The following is a 24,344-nucleotide window of genomic DNA, read 5'->3' as shown; positions in this document are numbered from 1 at the left end:
TGGGGGGGGGGGGGGGGGGGGGGGGGGGGGGGGTGTTCTTGTAGTGTGTAGGGGCCTTACGGGGTTGGTTTATGGAATTATATGAGAAAGGGGTGGGATGACTTTTATCCTTTTACTTTACAATATTGCTAGTAACAAGGATGCATCAGTGGTTGAGTTGTTGTCTTTCGAGGCGAACTACCATTGGAATATCAGATTTACTCAACCAGTTCAAGATTGGGAATTAGTTTCTTTATTTGGACAGCGGCTTTGGGGAAAATTTTAGCCATTGATAATTTAAGGAGGCGAAAAGTGGTGGTGGTGGATTGGTGTTGTATGTGCAAGAGGAATGGGGAGACCCCTAACAACTTACTCCTACATTGCTTCTGAAGAGTTGGGGAATATGGTGTGTTCACTATTTGGGGTTCATTGGGTCATGCGGCGTAGTGTTGTGGAATGTTTGGCAAGTTGGTTAAACAAGTTCAATTGACTCAAATTTAAGGTGTTGTGGAGAATGATCCCTCATTGTCTTATGTGGGTTAGTTGGAGAGAAAAGACTACATGTACCTTTGACGGGAATGAAAGATAGATTCATGAGTTGAAGCTTCTCTTTTTTTAGACTTTTTTTGATTGGGCTAATGCAACGGGTGTTTTAACTATTATTTCTTTTCTTGATATGCTTGATTTTTGTACTTTCATGGTTACTTAGTTTTTTCCCTTGTTGCTTCTAGCACATGGCCTTTGTGCTTTTCTTTCCCTCTGTATTTTCTCTTCTTTTTTCAATGAAGTTTATTACTTATCAAAAATGTTAGTTAATTCGAGATGACTAATCTCCTGAACTTCAAAGAGGAAATAGACTTTTTTGGTTAATTTTCTGCCTAAGTTTCATTCCTTCCTTCACAGTACAAAAATAATACTCATAATGAGATAACTATCCTAACAAATAGGAACTTACTCCTGAACATCACCATCTTGTTACGTAAAAAATCCAAGTGAGCCTTGCACAAAGGTTTAGCCAACATAATAGCAATTTGATCTTGTTTGGAGACATATGGAGTAGCAATTACACGTCTTTCCACTCTTTATGAAATAAGGTGACGTTCTACCTCTAATTATCATCTTTCCATTGTTTATCGTATGAGGTGATGTTCTTCCTCTAAGTGCTTGATACACTCATGAAACACATTATTAGAATTAATATGAATTGCTGCTTCATCGTTGCAATGCAGTCATAGGTAACTTGACCTCAAACTTTTATTCATAAAAAATATGCTTATTCTATTCAAGTTCACAAGATGTATGTGCAATGGCCATGCATTCTGCTTTTGCACTAGATTAGGATACAACACTTTTTTTCTTACCTCCAAATGATCAAGGCGCTCTTAGAAAAGTGCAATATCTAGTATTAGATATGTTATATGGGGGTGATCTTGTCCAATTTGAAAAATTTTCCTTGCATAAATGACCTTTAGATGGGCTAGGTCAGGTAGGTTTAGGTTTGACCCAGTTAGGTACGTGTCAAATCGGGTATGGGTCAGAAATGGGTTTACGCTTCCTATTACACTTACTGGTCTTTGATGGGTTGGGTCAACTCAGTATGATCTGTAATTTTTTTTCCCATGTAAAAAAAAACTTAAACATACTTTATTGGGATCTGCACTTTGTATGGGCCATTCAAGATTATGAATTGGAGCCCTTGATGACTTTCATGGATACCATTTATGGTTTTAGATTTAGGGGATTGGGGAGGATAAGATGTGCTGAAAACCTGATAAGAAAAATGGCTTCAAGGTTGGTACTTATTACCATCTTCTGGATACAGCTGCAATCACCAGTGAGCATCCTTTCTCTTGGAAAATCATATGGAGATCAAAAGCCCCTTTGAGAGTAGCCTTTTTTGTATGGACTGCAGCTTTGGGTAAAATTTTGACTATTGACAACTTAAGGAAGAGAAAGGTAAGGATTATAGATTGGTGCTATACGTGTAAATGCAATGGTGAATTTATTGATCACCTTTTGCTACATTGCATTATTGCTTCAGATTTGTGGTCCATGATTTTGGTTTTGTTTGGAGTTTCGTGGGTGATGCCAAAATCTGTAGTTGAGCTCTTAGCTTGTTGGCAAGGTTGTTTTGATCATCATTGAAATGGTCATATTTGTATGGTTATCCTCCATCGCTTGATGTGGTGCATTTGGAGGGAAAAAAATAGCAAGAGTTATGAAGACACCGGAAGTTCTTTGCTTAACCTTAAGTTGTTATTTTTTAGAACCTTATTGGATTGGCTTGGCTGACAGCCATGAGGAACCTTTCTTTATTTTCTACTGTTGATTTATTAGATTTATGCAATTTTTGTAACTGATTGTCTACCCCATTATATTTCCTGTATACTTGGGTGACTATTTTTTCCTGATTTATATAATCTTATTACTTATAAAAATAAAAAAATAAAATAAAAATAAAAAACTTCTTATTTCTTTTAATACAAAATAAAATAACGAATAAAATTTTTAAAAATAAAAGTTGAATAATATGTAAATATTTAAGTTTATAGTCCGGTAACTAATTCAAATGGTATACTAGTCCAATAATTCCTCAAAAATATATTCTGGAATGGATCGGGCCAACAACAATTGGGTAAGTTGTGTACCAATTCTAGCCGAGAGTTGTTTGATCTTAAAGTTGATCTTAAAGGAGCAGATCATTGTTGCTAAGAGGAAGTCCAATGAGATTCCGGAGGCCTACAAAGATTCCATTTGGTCAGTACAGGTCACAATGCACTTGGTGTAGGTGCAATCGCGGTGGAAACTTGACTATGGAGTTGAGCTGAGAATGATGTCACCTAGGTCTGATGCCACAATCAGAAGTCGGGGATGATGATCGGGCTTGTTGCTAGTGCAGATCAAGGGCTAAGGCTCAGGTTTATGGGTTAAAGTTAGGTTATTAAAGTTGAAGGGTCTAGTTGAAGTGGTCATCGAAGAGGATTCCTGCCGGAGTTGATGGCGGAATGCAGATGCTGGCGGCAGTTATGGTTTTTATTGCTATGATACTAGGTTCTCAGGATGTGTTTAGTGTTAAATAATTTAGCCTAACACACATGAATAGTATTTATATGAGGGTAATCACACTAATATCAAATTATAATGATAGTACCCCTATGACAAACATACTCGTAACATATATCAAGTAATCTTCACTCACATGGAAGGATATATCTCACTTATTTGATTCAAACACATAGACTCTGACATGTACATATCTTTATTAGTTTTATTTCCAGTACCATAAGTTTCACTTTTGCTGCTTGTGTTCAATTATGAACGAGAAGAATAAATTAAGCTTCACTCACATGGAAAGATATACTCAATTTATATTAACAAGCATTGTTGCACTATTGTCATTGATGGTTCTAATATCAGGCCCTTTTTAAATTTTTATCTGATGCTCTTTCTTTGTATTTTGTGAATTAGGACATTAAGTATCAATATCTGTGGAACTGCAAAGAGTATTTACAGAAGGTTGGTTGATATATTTCTGCTGCTTTTAATTAGAACTTGTAATTGTAGACTTCTTTGGCTCTTATACTTTATTGATATTCATAGGCATCACGCATTGTACTTGCCACTGATGGGGATACAGCTGGTCAAGCTTTAGCTGAAGAGCTTGCACGCCGCCTTGGAAGGGAAAGGTTTACATGATTGTCTCCCAATCCAAAACAAACTTTGAAGGCTTATGAAGATTAACCTTTTGTTCTCTGTGCGGATGCAGATGCTGGAGAGTCAAATGGCCAAAGAAAAATGAAGTGGACAATTGCAAAGATGCGAATGAGGTCAGTAATAATCTGCATTAATGTACGTCACTAGTGATGGAAATTCATTTAATCTTATGTTTTGAATTTTATCTTTAGATCATTATAAGTTGCCTTGATGATAGACAGAACAACATTTGAAAATAATTGTGATGCATGTATTACACATGATGAGTATGGACATTTTATATAAATAAATGCATTGATATATAAAAAAAATCAGCTATGCTTACTAAAATAAGATTTGAGTTAATTAGTTTGAGAGAATTTTCTGAATGTGCTAGGTCTTGACAGCTTTTCCATTGCTTTCTTTCAATGTTGTTGGGAGATTGTGAGAGATGATGTAATGCGCTTTTCTAGGGAATTTTTTGAACATTTTAAGAGAAGCCTTAATGCTACTTTTGTTGCACGCATCCCAAAGAAGATAGGGGCCATGGATGTGAAGGAGTTTAGACCTATCAGTCTAATTGTTAGTGTTTACATGACTCTGGCCCAGGTGTTGGCTAATAGATTGAAGGCAGCTTTTGGGAAGCACTCTCTCATTTTCAAAATGCATTCATTAAAGGTAGGCAAAGCCTTGATTCAGTTCTAATTGTGAAAGGGTGTCTTGATAGTAGAGTGAAATCGAGTTTGCTAGGAGCCTTATGCAAACTAGATTTGGAGAAAGCCTATGACCATGTGAATTGGAACTTTTTGATTCATTTGTTGAGTATATGTGGGTTTGGGGAGAAATGGAAAAGCTGGATACGGTTCTGTATATCCATAGTAAGATTTTCAATTTTGGAATGGTAGTTCTAGTGGGTTCTTTAATAGTTCCAGGGCTTATGTCAAGGGATCCTTTGTCACTGTTATTATTTGTAATAGTAATTTTCAGGGAAAAAAAAATGTAATTGTGATGGAGGTGCTAAGCAAACTGCTGGATAGAGCAGTGGAGGGGCAGTTTTTATCTGGTTTTTTGATTAGAAAAAAGCAAACCCTAGCATTTATCTGGTTTTTAGGTGGGTAGTAGCTCTTCTAGTCAGCATATGGTATCTCATCGTTTGTTTGTGACGATGCTTTGATTTTCTGTGATAACGATCCTGAGCAAATCCACAATTTAAAGTGTGCGCTATTATGTTTTGAGGCAATTTTTGGGTTAGTACTAAAATTTGGAAAATCTGAATTGATGCCAGTTTGTACAGTTCCAGAGGTGGTAGCTTTGGCTCAAACTCCAGTCTGGGGTTGCCTCTGGGTTCTTGATTCAAATCTGGGGAGGTCATGAACCCAATATCGCAGAAGATGGAACAAAGTTTGGCAGGGTGGAAGATGTATCTGTCAAGAGTTACTAGGCTCACTTTAATAAAGAGTACCCTGTCTAGCCTGCCTACTTATTTGCCTCTGGGTTCATGTCCCTACTTTTGTTGCTAAACGGATTGAGAAATTGCAAAGAGAGTTTCCATGGGGTGGTTGGGGAGATGAATTTAAATCTAATCTTGTTTGTGGAAAAGGATTTGTGAACCACTACAGCGGAATGGTGTTCCAAGGCAAGCAGGAGCCCTTTTGGTATTTGTTTATGGAAGCATGTCTATGGGGTTAGGGTAAGTTTTCTAAATTCATTTTTTGAGGTTGGTAATGGTCTGAATATTCGCTTTTATCATGACTGTTGGTGTGGGAATGGAAGTTGAAAGATACCTTCCTAGTTTTAAATAGGATGGCTCAGAATAAAGAGGCTGTTTTGTCAGATTATATGTGTAGGAATGCTGGTAATCTTCATTGAAAATGTAACTCACATTAGAGATTTCCAGGACTGGGAGATGGGTATTTTAACAAAGTTCCTCAATCATATTACTCTGTTAAAAATTAATAGAGATGCTGAAGATCGTATTCGTTGGCAACCAACAACGAGCAGTTTATTTGAGAAAAAATCTTATTATAGAGAGCTTTATGCATGTGGTATGCACTTGTTACCTTGGAAAGGTATTTGGAGGGTCAAGGTTCCCACTAAAGTTGTTTGTTTGTTTGTTTTATTTTAAGTTTAATTATTATTATTATTTTTACTTGGACCAAGACCTTAAGGAAAATTTTGACTTTAGCAAATTAGGGTAGAGGAAATATTACCGTTGTGGAATGGTGTTGCGTGTGTTAGAAAGATGGAAAATCACTGGATTGCTTGCTTTTACAATGTGCTATGGACAGAGAGTTATGGATTTATGTTATGCTTTTTTGGGTTGCAGTGGTTCATGCTTAGAAGGGTAGTTGATATGTTGGCTTGTTCAAAGGGGTGATTTGCTAGACATCGAAATGTTGTTATTTGGGTTGCACTTCCTTTGTGCTTAATGTAGACTATCTAGAAAGACAGAATAAGTTGATGTTCAAAAAAGTAGAACGAACTATGTTAGAGCTTAAGTTAATTTTTGTTTATGCACTTTGTATGATTGGTTGACTATGCTAAGTAGCCATCCTGTCTCTACTTCACTCAAGTTTCTAGATCGTTTCTCTTTTAGTTGACTTTTTGCCATTAAGACACCTGTACACTTCTCGTGTACTTGTACATATTCTTAGTTTGCAATAAAATTCTTACTTACCTACCCCAAAAAAAATCTGAAAACCAGCAAGTTTCTCATGCTGCATGTTGTGGCATATCTGACTATAAAAGGTGGTAACATGTTTCTGTGGTTTGTCTGGTTGTCAAATCTGTTTTTCCAAGTGTAAACTGCAATATTGTTTACCAAATTGATGAGCAATTAATATTTTCACACAAACACAATAACTGTTGCCTATGCATCATGTTGTGTGATTTGTGGTTGCATTCATGGAAATTTTATTCTGAATAGCTAGTTAAGTGTCCAGGTTTTTTTTGCTCAAATCATTGAATTAATTCTTATCTCTTGTAATTTGCTCACAGGTTCTTATGTTTCTTGGCGCTGATGTACTGAAGGAAGTAATTGACAATGCAGAATTATTCCCCATACGTGGATTGTTCAACTTTAAAAACTACTTTGATGAAATTGATGCGTATTATAATCGTACTTATGGATATGAGTTTGGTCTCCCAACTGGGTGGAGGGCTTTGAATGAGTTCTATAATGTAAGTACAAACCTTCATTTTTAATATGTTATATCTATCAGTATTTTGTGGTGCTGTTGACTTATATATATAAGTAATAAGATTTTATTAAAACCCCAAAGAAAGGAGTCACCCAAAGTATACAGGATGTACACAAGTGAGGACAATACAATCAAAGCCTCAAATTACAAAAATTTGTCTATTCACAAATAGAAGATAAGGAAATACATCCCCTAGTGGACATCCAATCCAACAGAGTTCTTAAAAATAACATTTTTCAAATCTGGTATGTTTCTTTTGATGTCTTCAAAACTTCGAGCATTCCTCTCTCTCCAAATACACCACACAACACAATGCAGACCGGCTTTCCAAATAATATCGTTTCTATGCTTTCCAAAGCGCCCTTGCCAAGCAGGAAGCAAATCAATAACGGATTTTGGCATGACCCAATGCACTCCGAACAGCCCAAACACCATAGACCATAATTCCAAAGCAATCAGGTGGTGTTGACTTATATAACTTTATTTCTTGGTATGATTTGTTAAAATATTCTGATTAAAGGTCTTTTGTTGACACATTGTCACTAGTTCTTATGTTCTTACAATTTAATGTCATGATTCCTACTGATTTACAACTTAAAAGGCTTACAGGTTTGTTGTTATGTATGGGTTCTTCACATAGTGATGCAACAGAATGAACTCTCAAAAGGTGACTTGGTGTTTGATGGAAAAAGGAACAGACAGATCCTAGGAATCACCGCTTAGGGTTTGCTCACCAAGCTATGAAAATAGAAGTGTAGAACCTAGGAATCACGGTTTAGGGATGCTTAGCGTCACCATCAAGTATGAGATAAAGATAGAAGCCCAAGAATCACCACCTAGGCTTAACTTGGAATCACCACCAAGCACTAGAAGAAATTTCCAACCCAAGTTTCATTGATCCATAATCAACCATCTGCAATGTCTACAATACTAATTTTTGGGGTCTTAAATAGGATTCCCAAATTACATCATGGAAGAAAATGAAATAAATCTAACCTAACAAGGAAATAACTTGTAATTGATTACATTAAAATGATAAAGTGCAAAAGAAAAGTGAATTAAATCCTATTTGTCTCAACTCTCAACCTTTATTAACATCAAATAGTATTAAGAATTAGTCTCAACTCTCAACCTTTATTAACCTCAATCAATGTTAAGAACGATGAATGCTGATTGAGGCCATTGATCTAGATTATAGGATGTGAATTAGTTTGAAATTTATTTGATTTGGAGGAGTTTAAGGGATTTAATTTCTATTTTAAATATGATTTGATTTTTCTTCCTTATTTGATGTAATTTGGGACCCTATTTATAGGTCTTGAAGGAAACATTATGTTATGTTGAATTTCATGATGAATATTGAAATGAGATATTTCTCACTAGCAGTGATTCCAAGCCATCCTAGATAATTAAGCCTAGGGTGGTTATGTTTTCCCTTTTTTATTACCTTGCAATCCTTGTGCTGCCTCAACTTGGTATTAGAGCAAACATCGATTTGTCACTGTTGCTTATACCAGAAACCGACTGCCACCTAACTCCATCAACTCACCCTATCTGAGAGCAACAACCAAAACCCTCAAATCCCACAAATCGATCACCAGATGTGAGCCTCCAATACATTTTCCGGCATAAAACCACTCCACAGAAAGCCCCTCATCACAAATCCCACCCACAATCAGCCAAACTCCATTGCTAAACCAACTAAACCATCAGAAGCCACAAACAATACCCCAACCCCAGTTCAATCTGTCAAGTTCCCCATCTCCACACAAAACCGCACTACCGCCCTCACAAAGACGTAAATAGAATACACCAAAATTAAAAAAAAGAAACCTACCCAAGCTAATATCATGAAACATAGCCAGGATATCTACCTCATCACCATTGCCATAGACCCTTGGAAGTTGCCATGTTCACTTTCACCTTCAATTCTTACATGTTGCTACCCCATCTAGCACAATGTTGTTAAAAGCGTGCTTAAAGCTCAAAGCTCGAAGCCCAAGGTCTGAGTGCTTCACTTGGTCGAGCAAAGCTCATTAATTGAAGCGTTCCTCAGGCATGCTTTAGATGGAACCTTTTGAAGAAGCAAAATGCATGCTCAGGTGTGCTTTCTTTTTTTTTTTTTGGTTTAAAAAAATGAGTCACTAATTTTAATTGATTGCTTGATCTTGAAGGAATTGACATGGACATTGATTAATTAAATAAACATTGTTCTTAAAGTGATGTATTACACAAACAATTTTTTGTTTACATATCGAAAGACATGAACAAGGATAATTTACTATTCTTGTGGTTTTTGATCTTTGCCTTTTGGATTTGTTTTCATCGAATCATATACTTCATTTGATCATAGTTATCCTGGTCATGTATTTTTTTAAAGTACAAGAGAATTATACAAAATGTTATGTTTAAAATTTCTAGGTAGATTATTATCATATTGTTGTCCATTAATTTTTTTTTTTTTCAAATTTACTATATAAAAATTTTAAGAAATTGTGCATTTGCACTATCCCTTTTGGCTACTTAGTAAAATACATTACTATTTGAGTTTATTAAAATTTTTGTTTAATTATATGTTATGTATCTTTTTATTAGAAATTATAAAAATATTCTATTTGAAAAATGGGCGCTTCACTTCAGTCAGGTGCGCACTTGTGCTTTGCGCCTAGGCTCCAAGAGGCTTGCGCACTTGATGCTTTTACCAACATTGATCTAGCATCAAAGCAGCCATACTCGTGTGAAATCCCAGTCATTGACAATTCAAATGAACATAGTTCCTATGTCCCATTGACATCACTCAAAGATCAAGCCTAGGTCACACATGATTGTCAACTCAAACTTGAAACAACATTTGACAGGAGATCGGTTTGTCGTGACCTTGATCTTATGACAACAACATTGATTGCCTTGCTACCACAGCTTCACCAGAGGCATCTTGTCACTGGCTCACTCTTTGTCCCCAAATTTGACATTGAGCACTACGACCCCCCAAATGTGTCATTAAACCAGAGTACCCCATTCCCTGATTCCAATTGTTTAATGCCAGTAGTGTGTCGACAATATGAACTTGATAGTGCCATTTAGTGACCAAGCCTAGCAACCCATAGGTTGCTTTTTCATTTGAGACCCATTGTGACGGCATCCACAATTGTCTTCAGATTAGCTTTGGCCACTGCCTCAATTGTCTCCACGAATCGACTCCCATCTCATGATACACCGCTTGGTCAACTAGGTCTTGACATGTTGGTTGTAGTGTTGCCCATATAATGTGATTTTAGTCTTCCAAAAAAAAAAAAGGACAGGCTCTTAAAGCAATGGGCCACATTTTGTTTTTAATCGGCAATGAAGAATTTTATTAAAAATCTTTGAAAATTATACAGGCTAACGTCCGTGTACATAGGCAATGTACTAAGGAAGGCTAGATTATCAACAAAAAGTACATAAATCTAAGAACTATACCAGGGAAGAGAAGGAAATACCACTCATTGCGGTCATCCAATATACAATGAAAATAACAAAACCTGCCTCAGTTTTAACATGGAATTTTCCTCCCCCTCAAAGTTATGATGGTTCTACTGTCTCCAAATAGTTTACATGAGATGCAATGGGATAACCCCAAGCCTAGCAATTAGGCCACATTAAAAGTTAAAAGGATTGCCAGTGGCCCTTTAGTCTAGGTCCACTGGATAGCAACCTTAGCAGCTCTCAACCAGGTTTGTTCTTAGAATAGCATAGGCCTACACCCTGAGCCAGTTCCAATCGTTATCCATGTCAGAAACAACACAGCCCATTTGTGATTTCTCCTTTTCCCCTCTACATTGAACTTAGAAATTGTTAGGATTAATGACCAATTACATAAAGTGGCAGCTTCTCTCAATAGGATGATCTATGGTAGATCACGTTGAACTTCCCACACATGAGGTGATAACTTTGATGTTGAGGGCATGCTACCTCCTAATAAAAACTATCAAGTATCAAGCCCATTTAGGGATCCAGGTTTAGGACACAGTTTAGACTATCCAAATCATGTTAACCCTACGGAACCTAGAAACTTTGATGAATGGGTAATAGTGAACGTGAAGAATGAGATGTGTAAAGAAGTGGAGATATCTAAGGTGAGGGAAGTTAAATGTGCGTTAGCACAACCTAAATAGGTGGTAAAAGAAGAAGACCTAAACACCATAAGCTTAAAAGAGTTTAAAAAGGCATCTGACAAAGAGCCCATTCTCCCTGCAATCCAGTGTACATTCTATAGTTCTGTCAATATATTCATAGGCATGTGCATTTGAATTGCTTAATTACAAACCTAGGAAGCCTATTGATCTTATTCCAAAGTCAATGCATATTGGGCCCGAGTGATTTTCTTTTAGGCTGTTCAATGTGTTTAATTAAGTCAGACTAAATACATATTTCATTGATACTTCATCTTATAAAGGTCCAACAATCATTCTAGATGCCCCTTTTAAAGAGCCTTCTGATGACCCAGTTGAAAACCCTAACCTCTACTGACACATAAAGAGCTTAGGAGTTCAGCATTACCTAGTACGTTGCAAGGAGCAACAAATTTCAGCGCCACCTAGTACACTGAAAGGGGCAACAAGTTCTTTTTGCACATAGATTGCTAGAAGTGAATTGCAACAGCAAGAGTCTAGACCCTGACCTGCTAGAGTACTGCCTAGAGCTATACCTAGGGGTCAAGTCTCTCGCACTTTGAGAGATTTGATGCAGACATCATATTAATGTTACTTGATTCCATTGGTCTAGATTATGGGATTTGAATTGATTTGAATTTTATCTTATTTTGAGTCCTGAAGGAATTTTATTGCTATTTTAATTATGATTTGATTTTTTATTCCTTATTTGATTGAATTTGGGACCCTATTTATGGGCCCTAAAGGAAATATTATTGGTATGTTGAATTTGATGAAGAATATTGAATTGAGAATTTTCTCTCAAGTTTGGTCATGATTCCAAGAATTCTTAGGTGGTGTAGTTGTTATGCTTTTCCCTTTTTTTTAGTGTTGCGACCGCCATGCTTGAATTTTATCTTTTGCAAGATTCTGTTTATTGAGATGAGTTTTGTGTTATGAAATCCTTATCAATATTTAAAGCCTTTGTATTGATTTAGCCTTCTATAAAATTTGTTTTTGTCTATGTAGTTGCTAGCAATGGTATATATTGTGCCATGTGTATCTGAATTAGACCATAAATTTTTTATTTTCTGTTCATGAACAGGTAATCTTGTCCAAAAATGGCCTAGTTCATTGTTGCTAGTGGTATTCTTGATATTCAGCAATCCAGTGGCCACATTTTATAGCTGGGAAATTAGTTGAAATTTTTTATCAGTAATGTTAATTTTGTTCAAGCTATAAAAAGAGTCACCCAAGTATACAGGAAGTATACACCTGGGGACTGAACAATCAAGTACTCAAATTACAAGCATCCTTCAAATCGAAAACAAAAGAAATAGAATGTCGTCCTACAATTGAAATTAAGTAAAATAAATGTGGATTTGATTTATATAATTACTTAAATTTGTTAAATTGAAGAGTAAGTGAAATATATGTGTAATACTTTTATTTGTAGTAGTTTGTGTGTAAACCGAACCTGTCTTGTGCAACCTTAGAGTGCTAGTTCTATGTTTCTAAACCCCCTAGTCTGGCATAAGTTTCTAAACTTTGGTTGGTCTAGTGATTTTTTATTGTTAAGGTTTCAAAAAAATTAGTGTTATAGGGTCTGGATAATGATTTTGAAAATATAGATTTTACAGTAATAACAAATGGTTAATGATTTTCTATAGGTAGGGTTTGGAAGGGATTAGTGTTATAGTGTCTGGATTATGATTTTCAATATACAGATTGTATGGTAATAATAAAAGAAGAAATAGGTCTATTGTTTTAATACTCTATTACTCTTCTTCTTGTCTGATGATGAAGAATATTGGTAAGATTTATTTTATTGATGATCAGTTCGATGAGTAAATTAGAACATACCGAGTGTTTCAGCTTTGGAACAAGTGTCATTGCTTGTCATTGTATGTCTATCAAGGGAGTTGTTCCCTTGTATTTTATTTATAGATCAGTACAAATAACTGGGAGAAATGCATTACTGTTTGTGTTAGTGAGTGGGCTGTTCTTGTTCTAAATTTGAATATTTTAATCAGGTTGTGCCAGGAGAGTTGACTATAGTAACTGGGGTTCCCAATTCAGGCAAGAGTGAGTGGATTGATGCTCTCTTGTGCAATCTTAATGAGACTGCTGGTTGGAAATTTGCACTTTGCTCTATGGAGAACAGGGTAAGCCAATTCATGGTCAAATTTGACTTCATACTTGTTTGCTATATGGTCTCTTGTGATCTTGGTTTATGGTCTATCAATCTGTGGGAAGTGGGAACTGTTTTCAGCTGGGGTTTTACTCAATGACTTGTAGTGACAGTATGACATAGACAACCAGAAGGAAATGTTTGAACTCGTTATACATCTTGTTGAATTTATCATCTAAAATATTTGAAAGAATTTTATGATGCTTTAAACTTTCTGATTCAAGAAGAAAGAGTGAGAGATAGGGCTTAGAGAAGAATAGCTTGTCAAGAAATCAGAGATAACTGAGCTTATGCTCTGTTATTGGTAATGGAATTCTGTTTTTATACTCTGTAACAACTAATAGTAGCCTATACTACCCTCACATCCTGGTTACTTAAGAAAAATGACATCACATTTCTTCACTGTATTTTTCTGTATTTTTTTTTTCTTTTGGTATGGTGCCTTTGATCTCTTACTCTAGGAAATTCTCTCAAGCCAACAGATACAAGGTGTTCTTGAGATGCTGATTGATGCATGATTTTTTATTTATTTTTATTGAAGCTACCATTGGCATAGGCATAGACATTGTTTGTGATCAATTTGTGCTGTCTCCCCCCCGGTCCCCTTCTTTGTGGTATCATAAACACATAATGCATTATGACATTCACTTATTCAAGCTCATCTGTTATGCTATTCTATGGTTCTAAATATGTTGAATGTGCAAGAATCATACGTACTTGAAGAAATAAAGATTCTACTAAGTAAATCTGGATCATGGTGACTCAGTGACTGTCTTTCTACTGCTCCTATTTACTGTGACAGATCTTGGTTATGCCCCAATCTCTGGGAGCAGTACTATGGAAATATGATGCTCAGAAAACAAAACCCTTTTTTTAATTGTGACCCTGTGGTTTTCCTTTGAGATGGCCACATAAATAAACTATTGAGGCATTAATTAATTAACTAATTTTTATATATATAACTGTTGTACATGTCCCACTGTTGCACTTTGGTAATCTTTCTATCCTTAATCTCAAACCATCTCCATTTTCTGATCTATAGGTTCGGGAGCATGCAAGGAAACTTTTGGAGAAACACATAAAGAAGCCTTTCTTTGATGCAAGGTGAGTTTGAGTTAAAAGCATTCTGTATTTCACTATTAGGAAAGGCCTTGTAAAATCAATTTCTGTACTAATATTAGTAAGATTCCCGTTACAAATATATATATATATATATATATTGCCTGTGAACACCTTCCCAATCAAGATAAGCAAAAAAGAACAAGAACATTTTCCTTTTTTCTGTGTGGCTCTTGCAGTCAGTCAAGGATGTGGGATTCACAGGAAGTATGTGGGAATCTTATAGGGTGATGTAATTAATGGAAAGTACTTAAACAAAATTACGCCATATGGTTATTTCAACACATATGCCTATTATTTATGAACAATATTTCACTTCAAGTCACATGGTGTCATTTTGTTTAAGTATTTCCCATTAATGGCTTAACATGGGATGGGTTTTTGATTTGAATTGAAGCATTTTTGAAATTGTGGGTCTTCATTTGAAACTTTTGAAAGTGGGTTTAATTTGAAATCACATCTAAATTATGGGGCTTAAAACGTAGTTTGCCCTTGCATTTTTGTCTTTCTCCTGGTTGTAGTGGAGGCTCAATGTCAATGATATGTAACAGTCCATGCTCATATGTTCTTTAGACTTACTAACTTAGGTCTCTGTTAGTAAAAATTACCAACTGGCTTGTATTTTACATCTTGCATCTCTTGACAATAAATATTTAGGCTTCGTTTGGTTAGAGTGATTATAGGGAGGATGGAAAATGAAGAAGAGAAAAGTGGGGAGAAAATGGTGTTTGTGGTTAGTTGGTTGAGGGTGGAAAAGGGGAGAGATTTTGGTAGGGCCCACAAGTTTTCTCTCCTACCCCACCAAAACACAATCTTCCCAAATTGGGGAGAAAATAAGAGAGAAAAGTGTCCAAAAATATTTGGACAAAATTGCCTACATTTCATTTTTTATTTTTTTATTTTTTGGCTAACTTGGCGTAAATGTGCTGCGTGCCTCTTTTTATTTTATTTTTTAATTTTTGGGTTTAACTGGATGAATTAGTGTGATACACGTGCCCCCCCCCCCCCTCTTTTTTTTTTACGTTATTTTTTTTACGTTCTTTTTTCTTTTTTTCTTTTTTTACTAGGCATGAATTTTATTTTTTTAATAAACTTGGGTGATTTTTTTTTTTTGGTTGGTTGTTTGCCTTTGTTTTTAATTGGGTATCATTTTTAATAAGGACATATGTGTAAATTTATACAAAATCTATTTTCTATCCACCCATTTATCTTCTCAACCAAACAAAAAAGTTTTTCATCCCTCCACTTTTCCACCCTTCTAACCAAACACAAACGAGGGAAACTAAAATCTCTTCTATCCTCCCACTTTTTTATCCTCTCCACATTTTCTATCCTCTCACTTTTCCATCTCTCAACCAGACAGACCCTTAATCTACTGTGAATACTGAAGTTAATTTTCAAGATAACTAAGGATGAAAATGATAATCTTTATATGGAAATCTCAGACCATGAAACCTATGAGCATTTGGTTATTTATAGACCAAATGATTGTTGGAAATAACTAGTTTATCAATATTTGAGTATTTTTAGTCATATATATTTATTTGGCATGTTATGATTGATGACTTTGTTTACTTGCTCTCTTGGCTAACTATAGTTATGGTGGATCTGCTGAGCGTATGACCGTGGAGGAGTTGCAGCAAGGGAAGAAATGGTTGAGTGATACATTTCATCTCATAAGGTAACTAAAGTGTTCAAGACCATTGTTAAGGCTGTAGGGGAAGGTAACCCATAATTATATGTTATTATGATTAATTATGCAGTGGGAGATTGCACTTCAACCTGTTTTAGTCTAGACTTGATTGCGTCAATATTTCAATTGTGCTTGGCCTCATTTTCAGTCATAGATTAGCAAGACAAGCCCTTCCAAAGAGTCATTATCAGTTTGTCATTACAGTATTGATATGAAGGTGATCTGTCCGCATGAAAGCTGATTTTGCATGGAAAGGTTATACTAACAACCATGATATATGGTGTTTCAAAATTAAATGCGTCTCTAAACCAAGAAAAATGTTTTCTTATCAAAATGAAATGGAGATTGGCTGACAGAATGACTTGGCAAGGGAGAAAAAACAGAGATTAAAAAACATGACTAGCTACTTTTGACTGGGTTGGTCTTTTGAGGATTCTCTGTGTGACCATCTTGGTGCTACAAATTATAAAACATTCTTAATCAGTCTCTGAATCACTTAAAAGAACGTCTTACAGATCTTCATTTGCATGTTGATAAACATGCATAATCGAATGATCACACAATGCAGCAAATATTGTAAGTGTAATCATATTGAATACTTAAAAAGTCCTTGAGCAAAACCTTTGATGTTTGATGCTTTTGTATGCCGATGTTTCATCATATGGCTTGCCTTTAGGTGAATCATATGCTGTTATTTTATTGCTTATGAGATTTTTGTGTTGGTTTTCTTTGTGAGCTCTATAGGTGTGAGGATGATTCCCTTCCAAGTATTAAATGGGTTCTTGATCTTGCAAAAGCAGCAGTTTTGAGGCATGGGGTGCGTGGACTTGTAATTGATCCTTACAACGAGCTTGATCATCAGCGTCCTGTAAGCCAGTGAGTCTTTCAATACCTTTAAATCCTTCTCTTGCCATCAGCTTTTGGGCCAGATGTTTTATGTAAATTATGGGGTGGAAATTTACAGATTCAATGTATGTTTTTTACCATTCCAATCCTTGTAGAACTTTCAACTAATGACTTGGGAACTTTCAACCAGAATCATATGCTAATTGTGACTTTTATGAGAATTGCACATGACTATATCATCTCTGTTAAATTATCGATTGTCCCAAAAGTTTAAACTATTGGGATATGATAAATTTAATCATTTAACTAATGACTTATAACACTCCCCCTCACGTGTGGACTGAAACTACCTTTTTAATAGGTGAGACCTGACATGTGAGAATTTAAGTGAGAGCTAGAGTGGAGGAGACAGGGATTGAACTCAGGATCTCCCGCTCTGAATTGGCACCTCTCCATTCTCAAAAAGTTTGAGATCTAGAGAGGAAAGGGTTCGAGCTGTGAGATTAGCAGCATGATGTAATTATTTCTTAAAAAAAAAAAAAATTCAAATATCTAAATCCCAACAATGAGGCAGTGTTTATTGGAACCCAAATATCAGAATGAACTAAATGAAAATGACTACTAACACGATGGGACTAACGATGGTGTTTATTGGAACCCTATGGTGTTTACTTAATTGACATGCTTCACATTGTAAGGACTCAATTTGATGACACGATGGGACTAAGGACTTCAAATTCTGGAGAGATGGATGACCAAGGGAACAATGATGTTGAAGAGGTGAGATAGACAAATGAGAAGCCACTAAACTAGAAGAACCACGCTAATCAAGGTAATAAATTCCACCGGCTTCATGCCCTCCACCAATAATCTTCCTCGTCTTGAGATCTTGAAAGATACAATGAGCGGATAAAAAAATGATAGCACAATTCAAAAGTTTAGTAAGCTTACTAATGGACAAAAGATTAAAAAGAAAATCAAGAATATATAAGACAGAAGAGAGAAAAAGAATAGGACTGAGAATAGCTGTGCCCAAACCAGAAACTATGGTGGCTAAGCCATCTGCCAATGTAGCATTGGAAAGATTACTAGAGTGCTCAAGGTCGGAGAGTAAGCCTGAGGTACTTGTCATATGATTAGTAGCACTTGAGTCAATGACCCAAGTGTCCTAAGTGGCAAGAAAAGCAGTGGAAATACCGTGGTGAGCCAAAGTAGCAGTAGAACCAGACCCAATGGAGTTAGACTGCAAAGACAAAAGGTGATTGTACTCTTCCTCTAGTATAGAGACTACTCTGGATGTTGGTGGAAGTGACTGTGAAGGTGGTTCTTCAACTTGAAAACTAGCTTGGTGAGCCAAGGGTTTTGCATACGACTCCCAACAGAATTCAACTGTATGATTCTCACCATGACAATAAGTGCACTTACGAAGCCCACATCCTCTACCACGACCCCCTTGTTCACTACCACGGCCCCCTTGGTCACGACCTCCATAGCCTTGGCCCCCACGATCTTGACCTCCACAACCACCTCTATTACGCAAATGCAAATTTATCACCAGAAGGTAGTGCATCAATGCTAGGGGAAGGGGCAATACTAGAGTAAAATGATGTGGCCTGTCTAAGTCTACCAAAAACTTCACTCAATGAAGGGAGGTCTGGACCAAGGAGGAAGCAAGCAACATGCATAGAATCTCGTTGTTTCTTTATTGTTTTAACATCAGAGGAGATGTGTTGATAAATATTGAGTTCTTCACAGACACCCTTAAACTTGTTATAATAGTCATCCAAAGACAAATCACTCAAACTCAAGGAGAAATAATTTTGATGAAAATCATAAATCTGCTTCAAATTGTTAACACCAGAGTAGAGTTCCTTGGCCAATTCCCAAACAAGTTTAGCAATTGGTAAGAAAACTAAACTACTGTTGATCTTAGACTCCTTGCTATTCCATAAGCAACTCCTAATTTGTGCATCTTCAGCACTCCAATCAGCAAATTTAGAGTCCATAGATACAGGGGGTTCACTAATCATATAATCAAACCTCTTTCTACCAAGAAGAAACACTTCAACTGCCTAGGCCCACTAAGCATAATTATTTCCATTAAGACAAATGGAAGTAATAGATAACATATCAGGAAATAAGAAATAATTAGGGGGCTGAACACTATCTTTGGTCTCCATAATAGCAATTTGAAGAAGAAACTAACACTAAATAAATATGCTAGTGAACCTGGGAAAAGAAAAAGAAAGAACCACACTGACAAACTCAACACCATTATGCTACAACTGGTCAGCAAATCCAATAGCAACACACAATTCCAATCAAGGCAGCAATCAATCCATACCAACAGTAACATGTCCAATCCACCCCTAAACATCAACCAACAAAATTCTAGTCCAACAAATCAACCCAAGACCGCCTAAGCAGAGAATCAGAATGTAGGGAAGAAAAATAACCAAATCAATCCATGGCCAAAAACCTATTTCGAAAACTCTAGTGGTGGCACTAGGGCATAGAAGTGGTGGTGCGATGGTCGGTGAGTGGGCTAGGGTGGGTTGCTGGAGGAGGGCGAATAAAACCGTGCCTCTCATGGTCAAGTGACGTCGATCTGGTGTCGTGAGACCCGAGAGAGATAACCAGCGCTGGGTAACTCCTTTGGCCACTAAATCGAAGTCGTCGGAGCTAGTTTAAGGTCATCAGAGCTATGGGTCAACTATTATGGTGGCCGACGGTGGTGATAACCATGGGTGGTGGTCGGAGTATTAACAACAGTGGGTTGGATGCTTTGATACCATGTTAAATTACTGATTGTTCCAAAAGCTTAAGCTATAGGATATAGAAAATTTAATCATTTAACTACACAATTCTAACAAAGTTGATGGGGCTTCTACTCTGGTTTTACATTTATTTATTTATTTTTATTTACTCATGGTTTTTTTTTTTTGGGGGTCTGAATTTTTAATTGTGAACAGTGTATACATTTTTTGCTTATGGTTTTAACTTTTAATCACGAAATGTCAAATTGTGTGAATAGTGTTAAACACTTAAATGTTTTTAGTAATAATTTATGCAAGATATTAAGAATAGGTTTTTGAGATCTTTATTTGAATCTTGTACTTCGATTGGGAGGGTGGTGCCGTGTAGTTCCATAGTTGAATTTTTGACCTCATGAGTCTTTGTTTGTTATTCTCTATTGGCACTCACAATTGAGCGATCCTTCATTCTAATGAATTACTCTTCTGCCAACGGGGCTTGGCTTAGCTGGTAAAGGTCGGACACTTCGTCTAACCCACCTAAATTCGAGTCTCGCTGCCAGCAGGAGTCCATTGGTGGGCATCCAAAAGGGTTGGCTCCATCCAAAAAGGATGGGCTTTAACCCGAGCGCCCTGCTCGAGGGCTGACGTAACCTAGCTAACCCTTATTTTTTATGCACTGACAAAAAAGAATTACTCTTCCTTAAAAAAAAGGTTATATTTTAATTATTATGACTCAGTTATTATAATACTAGAGTTAAACACTAGTTTTGATGTTTATTATAGTTTAATTTTTACTCTTGAATTGTACTCTAAACATGGGTATTAATGTACTTCTTTGCTATCTTTTATTGCTTTTAAGTTAATTTTCGATAATGTTTTCAAATATTTTAATGGCTATTACATATTTTTAAAACTAAAATAAACACAAAATATGTAAAGATATATAAAATATACATAGAAATATTTATTTATTTAGTGTTGTGTCCTAAATCTGCTGTGTTTTATTTTATGAGTTAACCTGTCTTGTGTTGTGTCCATGTACGTGCTTCTTAGGTTTTCTGGAAAACTTTGGTACAAGGGAAAACACAAGTTAATGGAAAACGCTTTCTATGGGCGACGGAAAACTGGCCAATTTAAAGGAAAACGCTTTCTATGGTCAATGGAAAACTAGCCAATTCACCGAAGAGCGTTTTCCAAAATGTTAAATACTCAATAGACCACCACTAATAAACTCCACCCCAAACACACACACAAACAAACAAAATTACAATAGTAACTTTTCTCTCTTCACCCTCTCTTTCTCCACAGACCCCATGGACCGCCGTTGATTGGTTGTGGACTGATGTTGACCGAGCATTGACTTCTCCAAAATACCTTTTTCTGCTTAAATCCGTTGCTTCCTCACTTAATTTTTTGCTTAGATTCCGAATTTGGGCTTTGTTTTCCCATTTATGTCTCTCAAATGGCCTAAAAAATAGAAGGAAAAAAAATCCCATTTGGGTTCTATTTTAGTAAATGAGAGTTTTTTGTTTATATATAATTAATTTTTAATAAGTAACAAAATTTATTATTCAGAAAGTATATCCCAAGTACACGAGGTATACTATGGGTACATCAAGCTTAAATTCGAAGAGTACAATGATCAAGCAAATCTAATAGGGTGGAAATGAAGTTTTTGTTCATATAATTTTTTGGAATTACAATAAATATAATGATTTTCTGTGTAAGGCAAAAAAAAAAAAAAAAAAAAAAAAGATTTATTTTCAGTATCGAAAGCCGCAACCAAACACAGGAAATGATTTAGTTTTCTAGAAAATAAGTAATTTTCTAACCCAGTGGGGTTGGTTGAGTGGTTGGGCACTCAATCCCGAAGTGGCTGTCTTGAGTGGAGGTGAAAGAGCCCGAGTTCGAGCCTCAGCACTTTGGAAAAACTTCCTGGGCCAGTGGTTTACCTCTATCCACCCGTCGCGATAGTAATTAGTCCCTTGGTTGAAAGCTTTGGGGATACACTGGGTCTAAGACAAAAAAATATATATATATATATATATATATAATTTTCTTGAAAACATTTTTTGTAGAAATAAACGGAGCCACAATGTTATATGCTCATGATACAAAAGTTGAGTTTGGGCCTGCACATATGAAAGAATCTGAAAGAGGACTTCAGTTTGAGTCATTTATCAATAACCAAACCTGATTAAGTGCATTTTCAAGCAGTGGCCAACCTACTTTTGAACAGTTAAGTCCATTTTCAGCCCTAATTCTGAACAACACATATCGCCATAGATACTAAGCACCAAATACTATTCACAGACTCTCAAGTCTATTCTAATTTGATAGACCACATGAGGGGTCTGCGACTCATTTCCTTCCATTGTGCATCTTTTGTGTGCTTTCAGTAGAAAAGATGGTTTATTTGTCATAAGATACATAAAAGGTGATAAAGATTGAACTTGTCTAATATCTAGTGCCAGATGCTGAAGACTTCTTATTACATTTTGTCAGCTTTATGCCTTAATATATTTTTAGGCAGATAATGAAAAAGATTACTCGTTGGTAAAAAAAAAAAAAAAAATTGTAGTCAGGTGTGACTTCGAACCTCAGCTTTAAGTTATCTGACTCGTGTTGTAAAAAGTTAACCATTCAATCTCCATTATCAACCTGAGCAGGTGCAGGTCATGAGCCATCCAAGCTGCAATCATGCAAAGCTTGAACAAATCATCTTTTTTGAGCCCTACTCCAAAATAGGGACCTGACAATCTTCAAGTCCCTATTTTCCATGAGCTGAGCCTGAGAGCTCTTTACTCAGATCATCAGATCATCTCATTTGAGCTCACTCCAAATTAATTTGTGGCTTTCATCCTCCAGAATTCAGGTGGAGCTGAAGCCTTTATTTCTTTGGACTTCACTTTTTGTATGGAAACATGACAACGAAGATTTTTAGCTTGAAACTAGTGATCATGGCCCTATAGAAGATACCTGAAATTGCTTACAGGTCTCATTGTGCCCCTTTTTCTAGTGAACTTCAGTTTGATAGTGATATCTCTTCTCACTTGCTATTCTGCTCTGAACATTTGTATTATGTTGCGTGCCATAATTTACAGTTCATTACCAGCGCATAATCGTCTTATTTGTGACAGGACTGAGACGGAGTATGTGAGTCAGATGCTTACCAAAGTCAAACGTTTTGCTCAACATCACTCTTGTCATGTTTGGTTTGTGGCACATCCTAGACAGGTTGGCTACCATGACCTCTGGTTTGTTCCAGAGTCTCTTACTTTCTAAATTCTTCCCTTATTTTACAGTTGCACCATTGGGTTGGCGGTCCTCCTAATATGTATGATATTAGTGGAAGTGCGCACTTTATAAACAAATGTGACAATGGGATTGTTATTCATCGTAATCGGGATCCAGCAGCTGGGCCAGTTGATCAAGTACAAGTGAGTATTCTTTTTTGTCTTCATCACTGTTATTACACATGGGAATATATTTGTAAACTTCTTAAGTTGTAATTGCAGGTTTGTGTTCGGAAGGTTCGGAATAAGGTTGCTGGAACCATAGGCGATGCCTTTTTGTTGTACAATAGGTATGCTTTTAAGCTTCGCTATTAGAGTCTTGTGGATCTAAAGAATTGACTTTTACTGGCTACTAAATTCTTATGGCAAATTAGGGAATATGTAGTCACAATTTACTTTTATAAATTATTACTAGTAGTTTCTGCTTGACCTTGGGACTAATTATTTTCCCATCTAACAAGATATTTGTGTTTTTATTTGAAAGAGCAAGGATTAGAGAAGAGAGTAATTGCAAAGAATAGCTGCTCTCAGTGTAATATTTTGGGTGGAAAAAATGTCTTCAATTGTAAATTAGTTGAACTTGCTCTTTGAAGATGGTCAAAGATTGTTCAATTCTTTCTCAGAAAAGGAGGGGGAAAAAAAAGGAAGCAACTGGTATCTGCTCTCTAAGAGGAGTCCATCAATTATGTTTAGGAAATCTTACAGCAAATTTTCTTGTCATTTTGACTGAGAAAAAAGAATAGAGCAAGAGTTACAAACTGGTGCAAGTTGTCATGCATAATCATAGTTGCCACATTCTTCAGTTCACTCATATAATGTTTTCTTGTTATATCGTGCTCTACAATTCTCTCCCACTCATAATCATAAGGATCTAAATTTGGGCATGTTAATGAAAATTTTGTTAAAAGATGTATCATTCATTCACATGTGCAGGGTAACTGGTGAATTCATGGATATTGATGAACCATCTGGCAAGAGATAGGTAATGATTTGATTATTGAGGAACAAAATGTTTGTACAGCCGTATCCTCCAATTTATAGGCCCTCGACAGGAGATGAGTTTTGCAATGCCAAAGTTCTACCATAAAATGGCCGTGGGTGCTTTCACTTCGTGCAAACCTGTGGCAGTGAGAGTTGAAGATCGAAGTACTTCAGCATCAAAGTTGATCAGATTATGGTTTGCTTAAATTCAGGAGGGTGGGTTAGAAGTTTCTACCTAGAAACTTATTTTTGAGATGAATTGATCAATGATCTATTTGGCTATCCTTGTATAATAAATTATTTTTTGTGTAAACTCGCATAATATCAGGTGATATTCAACAACCCAATGATTCCCACTAATATCATATGCGCCACAAACACACGCTTTTAATACTCGACTTGTGCGCGTGTTCATGAATGGTTCAATTAATTTTATTTCAAAATGATTTGAACTTGTCAA

General features: G+C 36.1%; 1 protein-coding gene across 3 annotated transcripts; it reads left to right on the top strand.

Annotated features, from left to right (window-relative positions):
* Positions 1-3,447: 3,447 nt before the first annotated feature.
* Positions 3,448-24,344, top strand: LOC111996138 (twinkle homolog protein, chloroplastic/mitochondrial; the record flags this gene model as incomplete). Of its 3 annotated transcripts, XM_065782731.1 has the most annotated exon segments (12): positions 3,448-3,495; positions 3,580-3,665; positions 3,746-3,806; positions 6,670-6,852; positions 13,036-13,167; positions 14,236-14,297; positions 15,910-15,993; positions 16,750-16,881; positions 22,748-22,844; positions 22,913-23,047; positions 23,126-23,193; positions 23,837-24,344. In XM_065782731.1, coding segments are annotated over 12 exon segments (1,137 nt in total), but the record flags the coding sequence as incomplete, so codon positions are not given.

The sequence above is a fragment of the Quercus suber genome, unplaced genomic scaffold, assembly GCF_002906115.3.
Source record: "Quercus suber isolate HL8 unplaced genomic scaffold, Cork oak 2.0 scaffold_312, whole genome shotgun sequence".
Classification (NCBI taxonomy): Eukaryota; Viridiplantae; Streptophyta; class Magnoliopsida; order Fagales; family Fagaceae; genus Quercus; species Quercus suber.
The sequence above is the reverse complement of the archived record's forward strand: the minus strand, read 5'-3'. Positions and strand labels throughout refer to the sequence as shown.